Source organism: Trachinotus anak, unplaced genomic scaffold (genome assembly GCF_046630095.1).
Source record: "Trachinotus anak isolate AG129_WGS33_773 ecotype Australia unplaced genomic scaffold, CSIRO_AGI_Tana_v1 ptg000012l, whole genome shotgun sequence".
Taxonomy (NCBI): Eukaryota; Metazoa; Chordata; class Actinopteri; order Carangiformes; family Carangidae; genus Trachinotus; species Trachinotus anak.
Genome location: NW_027273863.1, coordinates 10,378,727 through 10,391,017, shown reverse-complemented (window position 1 = coordinate 10,391,017; position 12,291 = coordinate 10,378,727). Strand labels below are relative to the sequence as shown.

At 40.3% G+C, this 12,291-nt stretch overlaps 1 protein-coding gene across 1 annotated transcript; it reads left to right on the top strand.

The window, feature by feature from the left end:
- The first annotated feature begins 962 nt into the window (after positions 1–962).
- On the top strand, positions 963–10,261 carry LOC139629310 (mitochondrial import inner membrane translocase subunit TIM44-like). Its single transcript, XM_071491857.1, has 13 exons — positions 963–1,097; positions 2,459–2,563; positions 2,789–2,953; positions 3,154–3,234; positions 3,523–3,672; positions 4,104–4,237; positions 4,351–4,436; positions 4,720–4,812; positions 5,127–5,251; positions 5,902–5,952; positions 6,125–6,214; positions 6,463–6,573; positions 6,992–10,261. Exons 1-13 carry the CDS (start codon positions 1,068–1,070, stop codon positions 7,109–7,111), a joined length of 1,341 nt encoding a protein of 446 aa, XP_071347958.1. The 5' UTR covers positions 963–1,067; the 3' UTR covers positions 7,112–10,261.
- Positions 10,262–12,291: the final 2,030 nt, after the last annotated feature.

Genomic DNA, 12,291 nt, shown 5'->3' with positions numbered 1-12,291 from the left:
TCATTATTGTTTGTTATCTTTAGACTTTGTGTTGTATAGTTTTTATTGTTCCTTTGTCGTTTAGTCTTTATATTTATAAAATCTCATCTTTGAGCCTGCCTACCTTACATTGCCATAAATGTTATATCATGAAGATGACAACATAAAGACAAGAAAAGAAACTACTGGATTTCATTCTTTGTGTAGCAGGCCTATCTAGGCTCTTCCTCACAGGGCAGACCTGTCTTTCTAATAGGAGTTACACACTTCATCTTAATAAAATGAAGACTATCAAGAGAAATTGCACTATAATAGATATGTATTGCCAGTAGTGATAGTGTTAAAAATCCTGAAGCAAGTCTACTCTGTGCCCTGGCCATATAACAGAAATATATGGGTACCAGAGGCACCGGTGGTGATTTACTGTGATATATGGGGCATTTTCTGATTCACCACTGCGCACTCAAATGAAACCCATTTGGATGTAACATAAATTATAATAAATTATTATAGCCCATTGAGTCAGTGACAATTAAGTGTCAGCTAAATAATGATAAAATAAATTAAGGTTTTTTTCAAATAAAGTTCATTTGAGACCCAGGACACGTACATATAAGTGTACAGTAACATCTTCTTCAAACACCAATATAAAGCACCTGCAAACAGCTGACAAAGGGAGTTGGCTACATAAACCACATCAGCAAAAAAGCATTACAGGACATACAGGCACTTTATATTTTCACAGCTTTTCTGTCTGCATCCAATAAAAGCCATAATTCTTATTTTACCAGCCAGAGCAGGAACAAAGGTTTATGATTTGAAAATGCATATAAAAATATAAGATTTAGTAGAACAAATTATCGCCTTGTACGGTCTGATTGGATTTGTTTTGTTTATGTTGTATGAAAGCACGACGTGTATTTATTTATTTATTTAGTCATTTATTTATTCTTTGGGTGGATTTTCCCTTTAAAGTCGTGCTGACAGCTGGCCCCGCCCCCCTGCCCTCCAGCTCTGCTCCTATTGGCGGAGCCGAAGGTCACCTGCTCCAGCCGCACACGTGCTTCTCGGCGCATCTGAAGATCAAGATGGCGGCCTCGGTGTGTCGGTGCTACGAGGTAAGACACTCATTCATGTCCTTCATGTATCCAGCGCCCAGGTCTGCGGCAGGACATGCGGTGCAGGGAGTGGGCGGAGGCGGCTTTGCACTTCGACCTTTCCCGTCCACTTGTGTGGAAATGATTCCGTAGCGTGTTTTTTTCCATTCAGATAAGAGACCGAGGTGTCATGTTAGTAAAGGCCTGGATGCTTCAGACCTACAGCAGAGCTTCTTCTTCAACTAGAAACGTCTGAAATTAACATTTTGGTCTGGGTTTGTAGGAGGTAATCTGTCCGTGTGTCTGGGCTTGAACCGGGTCACATTTGTTTTATAGGTGAGCCTGTTAGACTGACACGTGTAGACAGGTATCCGGGCATCGTTTCAGTGACCAGTTGTTATGAAACATAACAGGTTTAATGACCACATTATAACAACTGATCACTTGCTTCAGTTAAGAGCGATGCTAGAGCACATTGTGTCAGTCACACGCTGCTGTTACTAAACATGGTGCCTCCCACAGATTTGACCTGTGTGACCTGGCAGATTCTATTATACAGCTTTATGCAAAGGTTTGTACAAATAACATTTTGTTAAAGTGCATTAACATCTGAAGAAAGGCTCATTTAAAATGTCTGTTTGCTGCAGGGATTGGATTTACTTATTTTAACAAAATATGTTATTTTCGTTTTTCATACAACTGTACTAAAGGGTTCACTGTGTGAAATAGACACTATGTGAAAGTGTCAGCCAAATATTGTCAGGCACGGTGCTCTACAGACTTATGCACTGCAGTTAGATATCAAAATCTGTGAAATAGCTGTTTCTCATAAACGTATATTATAGATTCATAGTTTTGGTTACAGGCTATTGAATTTTGTGACCCTGTCCAAATACCATGAGAGCACAATATCTAGTAACAAAGTAATTTAGTAATCGAAGTGAAGAATGTGATACAGTGAGTTAAAAACACTACAGTGGTGATTCAGCTGAGATTCCTGCTGCGGCCACAGAATCTGATGGGTTACAAGACTTGGACTAACACTTGGATTAATTGTTTTTCGGATCAGTTTGGAAGAGGAAAGCATCTTAGTGACTTTCCAATGGCACAGATGACCAGAGCTTAAGTAAAAAGGACCCCTCAGCTGGGTGGTGTTTTTACAGGAACTATTAGCTAAAGTGAGTGCTCCAGGCCTGAATGCTTGACCCCACAGCAAAGACTCTGATATGCTGTGGGTGGCATTTTCATTTTGCATGTCTTTGCTTGTTATTGTGGGGGCAATACTCATTAGTAGCTCATTAACCACCTTTCTCGACTGTGCATCCACTGCGGTGTTGCAGGAACTGATATTTGTGAGTAACAGAGATTTCTCTTCATTGCAGCTGGTTGGCAGACGTGCCTTGGCCCTCTGCTCCCGGTCTGTGGTCTCCTCAGTGTGGAAAGGAGATGCATACAGGTTACACAGGAGCCCCGCTGCAGCTGTGCAGGTACACGCCGACAGCTCCCATTCACCTTTAAATTACACATACTCATTGTTTTTCATAATTTCCTGACGTCATCCTAAATGGTACATGGACTCTGCTATATTCCTTCTTTCAGCATCTCTAGACAGATGAGGAATGGCTTCCCATTTGCAACATGTGGACGATCTGTTCGCTCTATCTTCTGTCTTTCTGTCCAACTAAAGTCCTACGTTCTGTTTGTCTCATTAGGTGCGGTATGCGTCAGGACGTAAGGGTTTTTTGGGGGAGTTTGTGGATAACCTTCGTCAGGAGTTCAATAAGAATCAGGAGATGAAGGAGAACATCAAGAAGTTCAGAGAAGAGGCCAAGAGGCTTGAGGAGTCTGATGCTCTCCAACAGGCCCGCAAGAAATATGTAAGAACGTTATTCAGGCCATCAGTGATTTTATATCTAGCAATATTTTATAGACATGACATAATATTACATATTAACATTTTTATTTGTGTTTACATTTTTTGTAAGAACTAGGATTAGCTTAACATTATTATTATTATTATTATTATTTGCAACATGCACTCATTTGTTTTGGTTTCTTTCTTTTTTTTTCCCATTAGAAATCTATAGAGGCTGAGACAGTGAAGACTTCAGAGGTGCTTAAGAAGACCTTTGGCTCCCTCTCAGAGACTGTCAAAGAGGTAAGGTGTCAGCATGTCCTCTGGTTTGTCATACTTTTACACAGCGGATGTTGTTTCCTCAAAATCAATACATATAGCTAAACTTGATTTTTTAAATATTTTTGATGGATAATCCAAGTTTAGAAATGTTGTGCTTTTTCTAATTAACTGCCCCCCCCCCCCCAATACCAAATATATCCAATACCAAAGTGTTAGATGTCAAAAGTTCATGGTCTTTAATGGGCAAATAAACTTGTCTGTTCAGTTTCTGTAAAAGTCATGTATGTTTTTTTGTCTTTGTGAACACAGGGTCTTGAGGAGGTGAGTCGCACTGACATCGGGAAGAAGATCAAGGATGGTGTGGAGGAAGCAGCCAGGACAGCCATGCACTCTGCTGAGTCTGTCTCCAAAGGAGGAGAGAAACTGGGCAGGACCAATGCATTCAGGGCAATCTCACAGGTTAGAAATAAAAAACAAAAAAACAAGGCTGGTTAAGGCCGATATGAATTGCAGCACTGATGGCGGAGCACCTTATTTCATCATCTTCTCACATTCTTATTGCTGCTGTGCACTTACATATGCAAACTCGCAGTTTGACATGTAATTAAGGACACGATTTGTTGTGTTCTCAGTACAGTGGAGAAAGTAAATGCATAATATCAGAACGGCCAATGTTGCTGGAATTTACTCAGACACCGTGGTGCTCCTTTGCTGTACTAATGATGGCTGCTGCAGCTGGGCTGACTGTTACAGTCAAACAGTCAACAACCAACATACTAATACTTAGACTAAGTACTGAGGCAAAAGTCCTGTACTGAAGTTTGGTATGAATACGTCACATGTACCATTACACACTGGTTTCAGTCAGAGTCTGTGTGTCCTCCCTGTAGAGTGTGGAAACCATGAAGAAGGAGATCGATGTCGGTGATGCCGGCCCGTACAGAGCTCCCTCTCAGCTGAGGAAGAGGAGCGATTTCTCCTCTAAAGGAGCAGACAGCGACTCCAGGGTGTTCGAGGCCAACGAGTGAGTTGGAGCTCACACCTGTTTTCACTCTCACCACTACTGTCTTATAGGAGCATCATCATCCAGTTGTTGAAACATCTCGAATAATGTGAGTGATTTGTGTGTTTGTGCAGAGAGGCTATGGGTGTGGTTCTCCACAAGGATTCAAAGTGGTACCAGCAGTGGAAGGACTTCAAGGACAACAATGTAGTTTTTAACCGTAAGAAAATCCCATTTATTTATTAGCTTAAATATATTGGAGCTAGTGTTATGTAATAGCTCACCTTCAGTATGCACATATGTAATTTCCTTTAAAGGCAGCAGGTGGCACCAGAGTCTTTGCAGGAGATTGTACAATTACCTAATACAGTTCCTGCTTCAGGCCATTGTGCCCTCACATGTGCAGATCTTATCCAGCATTATCCCTGAAAACCTGTATATGTATATATTTTTTACTATAAATATATTTTTTTGTCAAACAATTTATCCTCACCTTTTTACAGGATTCTTTGAGATGAAGATGAAATATGATGAAAGTGACAATACCCTCATCAGAGCATCCAGAGCTGTAACTGACAGAGTCACTGGTTTCCTAGGTAATGCCCCTCCATCATTGATCTTGCAGTTACTTGTCATTGTCGTAATTTTATATATCACTATCATAGCCGATATAAACGTTAATATGATTAACCTGAGCACACTGATCTACGGTACATACAATAAGACTTAAAAAAAAAATGAAATCTTGTTTCATAGTAGACCATAAAAGGCAAGGTCTGTGTTGTGGCCATAGTTTGGTTTTAGATAAATGTGGATATCAAGAAATCATAAGAAAAACCTATCCAATGTGGAGTCCTAGGATATCACTTTGTTTTTACTGCTGCTGATGTTGTCGGTGTTTGTTTTCCAGGTGGTCTTTTCTCCAAGACAGAAATGTCAGAGGTGCTGACAGAGATCGTGAAGGCAGACCCCAACTTTGACAAAGACACTTTTCTCAAACAGTGTGAGAAAGACATCATCCCTAACATACTGGAGGTATACAGACTCTTTCCAAGTTTACCTCTGCTGCACACTCTCTTCCTCAGTGTGGCCTGCTTCAGTCACACACCCACCTGTTCAGTAGTTGAGAGGTATTTCACTACTGATGAAGGTTTATTTTTAACGCCAGTCTAGATGAGATTCAAAACTTCGAATTTGTATTTCAAAGAAAACGGAGCAGCAAAATACAATTGAAACTATTGATGGCAGGAAACACTCTTTGAACAAAGTGTTTCATCCTTCACAGTCACACGATAACAGACGATGCAGTTTGAAAATTACACATATATAATAGTGAAACAAGGAGTTTGTGTTCTCATGTAAATCAACTAAGCCAGTGATGGATGGTGGCAGTTAATTAGCAGCTACATCAGTTCCAAAGTGGTCTACGTCATCTAATTGCATCAAATGTGGTTTAATGGAATTAAGTTGTATTATGATTTAGGCTGCAAACAGCACTGCTCACTCCATATTATCCTGTGACTTCGTGGTTGCTTGGTGTTTGTTTACATTTGTAAAACTTCTTCTGACCTGGTTGGACTAAAGTACAAGTTACTATAGTAATTTAACATTGAGCACACTACCTGAGGTCAACCAGGAAATACCCAACGGTCATTTATAATGCCTTGTCACTGTACCTTCTTCAGGCTATGATCCGTGGAGAGCTGGATGTATTGAAAGACTGGTGCTATGAAGCTGTAAGTGATACACTTCACCTCTACCTTTTTAGTTAATCAAGTCTAAATAAATAGAGGGTGAAAGATGAATTATTATTGACTTAATATGTTGGTCTTTCCATTTCATTTGGCATACAAGTGTGTCCATGTGTCATTTTTCATGCCAGATGTGTTTTCTTGTACCTGTCCTTAGACATACAGTCAGCTGGCCCACCCCATCCAACAGGCCAGAGCACTTGGGCTGCTCTTCCAGTCCAAAATCCTTGACATTGATAACATAGATGTAAGTGCGTCACATTTTACTGCAGTCTCAAATGTCTAAAGTAATACCTGCTATCTTTTCTCCGATCTCTATTGATTTTTTTTTCTCTCTTAACGAATATTCATTTCATTTACACGCGCTGAAGTTGACACAGTTACAGTGTACATGCCGTTAAAGAAATCAAGTTACTGCAGAGAGTGACGGTAACCCGTGCTAAGTGTGGTCTTCTCATTTAATTTGTTTCTTTATTGTCCACCCCTGCCTTGTAGCTAGCGATGGGCAAGATGATGGACCAGGGCCCAGTGCTGATCATCACCTTCCAGGCTCAGGTCGTCATGGTGATCCGCAGCCCCAAAGGAGACATTGTGGAGGGAGATCCGGTCAGTCAGCTCATCATTGCTGCACCAGAATAGTGAATGTGGTAGATATAATTAGTCATTTCAAGAAAAGTAACTTGACGGCTGAAATTAGATCAACACTCAGCAAGATGTATTCTGCTCACACTCATGTTTATCACTCTGAATTTCACTGGTTTGATGTAGCAATGCCCTCTGTCTTGTTTTACTTCATGCGGCCAATACACTGGTGTTTCATATGATTTAATATATTGCATATAGCCTGTGTAACAAGTTGCATCATGCATCTCCATCACAAGTAAAGTCCAAAAGACGCTTAATTTAAGTTATGGTTGTGCACAGCTCTAGTTCTGAAGTTTGAACTTAAGTCTCAAAGTGCCCTCCACCCTGCTCCAAACCGTCTCTGTGGGTCTGACCCTCTGCTCTTCTCCTTCCTCAACAGGAGAAGGTGATGAGGATGATGTATGTTTGGGCGTTGTGTCGTGACCAGGAGGAGCTGAACCCCAACGCAGCCTGGAGACTCCTGGACATCTCTGCCTCCAGCACTGAACAAGCGCTCTAGGAGGAGGAACACAGGTGAAAAGGTCCATCTGGGACACACGAACTGAGAATATGGACGGAAGATACAAGGATGTGCCTGGAAAACCTGCACATACTGACTCATATATTTATACATTAGCATCTGAGGGCAGGGAATGCTGCTGTGTTACACCAGAGACTGTATTTGCACACAGTATATATCATCCACTCCTCCACTCTAAGGAGCGAGATATACATGAACTAAGAGATAAAATACCAGTATATCGTATATCCATTAGAAAACTGTGCGTTCACCAACATGTGTGTGTAGTCTCTTGCACTGGTTAGGTCAGCATTTGGGTCTCCAGGTGAAGTGTGTATTTAAAACATGTACATTATAATATATTATTGACATGGACAGAACCAACTTTTTCATCAACTGGCTAAAAGAGGAGCCTGTGCCATTTCCCCCATTGCATCATCCAGTGGTACAGTAAGTCCATACCAGCCTGGTGGCTACATCCAAGAAGCTTGTTGGGAAAAAAGAAAAAACGGACATAGTGCCTGCGACTTTGGTCTCGAGGGGGGACGTTTGAACAAGGACATAAACTACCAATATAAGGTTTAATGCTCACCACTGTCTTTGTCAAACATTGTACACAGAAATTTAGAATTTATTCAGTAGTGTGGAGGCTTGTTGCAGCCACCAACATTCCTGAGTGGGACAGCGTGAGACCTTTTTCCATCAAAGCAAACAGGTCCCATGCTTCAAGTTAAAGGGACACTCCACCAATTTTACATAGAGAGATCAGTTTACTTGAAAACAGTTGTATAATGCCTTCTGTGGATCTGGAGGGAGCTTCTAAAATCGGATAAAATAACACATTGTGTCAGAGTTACCTCAGACTGAATTTGAGACTACAAGTTTTTGTTTTTTTTATTAGAAAGCCTGTGTTACAAAATGTGGAGGTTGAAAGAAATTAGCATTCAGCTGGCAGGAAGGCTTGAACAAAAGATAATGGGCGTTCAGTGTTTTTTGAGCCTGACTCCATACTGTGGATTAAAAGTCAGGATATCTCAGCCTTTGCTGCCTCAATTTGAAACATTCTATCTAGAAATTTTTCTCTTGTGAGTCCCAACCTGATGGAGGTGGAATACTAAATCACTGAAGTACCACTTTAAGCCTGAATTGCAAACAATAATTTCTGCAATTTAGGGTTGACTGAGGGTCTTCACCTATGCAGACACCCATATAAACAGAACTGCATGTCTTCTGTCTGCATCCAGCGCTTTAGTGTGACCCCTTAACCAAACAATGTCTGGTTACATGTTTATAATCACCACAGAAACATTCAAAAGTGGAGGTGAAATTAACTAATGATGCACCGTTTGAGAGAAAATGGTGGATATTTCTCTCATAAAATGCATCTTAAGGAATTACAGCTTTCAAAATTGAGCTGTGGTGGTTACTGCCTGGTTCCTCCCAGCTTTCACATCAGAAATGTATCAAAAGCTAAATACCTGTGCAACAAGTAAGATAAAGTTTGAACCATATAGAATAGGATGTAATGATCTGTGCAGTCAGGATCCATCCTGTTGTGTGTCCTGTGGCCCAGAGCGCTCAATGCACTACAACCTGAGAAACCACAAGCAAGCGGAGAAAACATATCCTTGTGTTTGTATTTGTGGTACATTTTGAAGTGCAGCTTTTGTTTTTGCAGTTTGTGGTGCATTAGGCTCTGATTCACCCTCAGTTAGAAGAAATGTATCTACATATTTATGAGCTCTTAATTCTTTGTAAATATATCAAATGTCCAGAAACTTGGATGGGACCACATTCAACTATCGTCATCATGGCAGCTTTATTGTTTGAGAATCATTTGCCATCTCATGTTGCACATTTTTCAGCTGTTGTCTGATTGAACCGTTTAGTTTACTGTTGTGTGCGCTGCGTTTCAAGGGGTAAACACTGACGACGAAACGCTGAATGAATGACCTCATGACTGTACTCTTATGTTGGCTGTTTTTGACATGTATACTGCGTGACCATGTGCGTCTAAACTCACATGCCACTGAAGATTGAACATTATGATTGATTACTGTATGTCCTTCCTTGACTCATTCACCTCGACAGACGTCCATACTTGTGAGGAGAAGTTGACCTCCTGATGATTATATGCCATTAATAGTGACACTATGCGAGATGGTTTGTTACTAATGTTACTAAAATTCATGAGTATTCCTGATGGTCACATCATGCTCGGCTCTCATTCTTTTTCATAAGCCTTGGTGTTTTGCTGACAATGTGTTATACACTACATGGTTGTGTTATTGAGAGAAAAGAAACATGATGAATTATGCAGTTGAATTTGTACCATTCCTTGGGGCAAAAAATAAAATCTACCAAACAACCATTCACTATAAATGTGCACTTTGAATCCAACGCCAAATAGGCGGGAGGACAAACCTGCAGTGAAAGTGCTGATTGTAGCAGGGTCTATCAGTACAGATATGGGATAGATAAGTTTTGGTCCACAAATGATAAATGATAAAGCTTTTTTTTTCCTTTGGCATATTACTCTTATAAAATGTATTTGTCTTATTCTTTTTGCCCAGAGGACGAGCCTGTTCCATGGTGGACACTTTACTAGCTTTCCTTTAGTGCCACAACCAGCCAAAATGTCATCTTTGCACACAAAATACTATTTTCCATTATTTAAAGTCGAGATTTCCAAGATGTTCAGGTGGATGCATCTTTTTGATTTAATGAACATGTAGCCTTTCCTCCAGAGTCACCCTAAGGAGAAACTATCATAATGTTTATTCTATGCAACACTTTCACATCATGGGCTTTAATGATCGTTGCAGCCTGCTCATTATAAAGCACAAATATGCTCCAGCCAGTAAACTGTCTAATAATTTGTTTTACAGGTTTAGCCTATCTATTAACACATACAATTCTTCTTCTTTTTTGATTGGAATAAAGAAAAGAAATTGTTCTGGACACATTTTCCCATGATTAAGAGAAATTCTCTGTACTGTATAGTGTATGGGCATTTTGAAGATTTACACATTGCATCCATCTCATAACTTCATTCATGATTTTAACTTTGAGTTGACCAAATATTCACCACTTGTTCTATTTTTACCCAGTAATATGTGTATCTGCAGAATAAAGAGCGCTGTATTATGATTTGCTTCGTCCAAGCTTTCTTAGAGTCAGCAGCTTTGTATGCATTGTGTGTGTTTGTGTTCACAGGAGAAAATAAACTCTGCATGCTGTGCGTGTGTCCTTTGTTTTCTCATTTCAAAACTGACATGCTTTGATAGATGTCCATGGATCTGGCCATTGACGCTGGTTGATAAACCTATGGATTTGGCAGTATAGGGATGATAGATCAGGCTTTAAATAACACGTGCCTGTAGATTCACATACAGGGCCAATATATATGGGACCTCATCCCACAGCTGTCTGCTGTGATGAATGACTGGGGACGTCCTTACACTAACTAACCTCCTTCAGTCCTCCAAAGTCTCTCTTCTCTTGAGTCTGACTGAAGCGTACTGAGAGTGCATGTCCTGTGCAGACAAACATAAGCTCAATGAAACTTAATCCTTTCCAATAAATGGTGTCATTATCAAGTTTCTGCAACACATTTTCACCTTAAGTCTACTTACTTACTTTAATGTGCAGCACAAGTTAACAGTAATTCAATTGCAGGTTGGAGTAAGATCATCCTCGTGGAAAAAGTCCCTGTCTTGCCCTCTGACCAATGAGTTGGTTGAATGCACCACCACAAAACAAGAAAAGGCCTTGGAGGCAATGCTGCACTTTGCTTAATCCACTACCCTAGTTATTACAACATGTTCTTGGTGGCACGCTATCATGTATATACTACACTAAGACAAGCTTTAGCCAACAGGCTTTCAATGTAATGCATGCACCAACATTAGTGCATTATGTAAGCAGGTATCATATGTTCTGAAACTCATATTGTTTATTTGGATACTTACATTTATCTTTGTGACTTCTTTGATAAGAAGAGTCGTACTTTAAGGACACAGTTTGTGATTTGACTCCACCAAAATAAACTATATTTAGGGTTTCTCAGTCCTGAGTGAACAACTTGATTTACAGGGACACCATCACTTGTTCTCAGCGTGCTGCACAGTCCCAATAGTAGTTACATGTATCTGCCAGCTAATTTTGCATAAACATAAATCATTTGTGCTGGTACTAAAATCAAAATTGTGTCCACTGATATAAGATATCGTGTTGTATATTTTTGGGTTTGTTTTATTTTTCAAACGTACGTCAAAGGAATAGTTGGACATTTTGGGAGGAATGCATCACTATTAGGTTGCCAGGCAACCAGCTGAGACCCAAGACTTGCTGTTTTTATGCTTGGGTCTTTCTCTTTAAACAAATTAGATATAATGTATGAATTTGTTAGCTTTGGAGGTGCTGTTGGACAACACCTATAAAGGACATCTTTGGACGGAGCAAGGCTAGCTGTTTCCTCTTAATTCCTGTCTCCATGCTAAGCTAGGCTAACCAACTGCTTGCTCCTGCTATATTTCTAGTGCACAGATATGAGAAAACTCAAGTGATCCACAAGCTCGTATTCATATGGCTTGAAGTTTTACCAACCGAGACTCACCTGCTGTCATAAAGGCCAGGTATCCTATAGCGGTGACCTATGTCTGCTCCGGGAACCACAGCCTGACCTCCCGGTGTACCATCTGTGACAATAAGGATAGCAATGGAAATGTTGAATTTCATAACCTTGCAGGCTGGAGACTTTTATCAATTATGACCCCAGCGGGAGGCCTGCCGGGCCGTGCTCAGTGTGATTTGATTATGTGCCCCATCAGGACAGTGTTATAATCCACAGACTATTAATTAAACCTACAGGGAGAACCCATGCGGCCTCAGGCAGGGGATGTGTGGATATGTGTGGACTGCAATCTGTCTTAGTGTTTCTACAGTTTTAATTGTGTCAATTAATTAGGTCTCACAGTGTATATCTGGAGCTTAGCCATGGGTGCAGTCAGGTTGCGCCACTTGTTTGGTTCTGCATCTTGATCATGTAATTTCTTGCAGTTCAGCAAAACCTAATAAACCAGTTATTCTCCAGGAAAATGTAAACTAGGCCTTCTTTATAAAGGAGACATTATTAATATGAAAGAAAGTGCAGATTTATTCAGGAAAATGGACCGTAT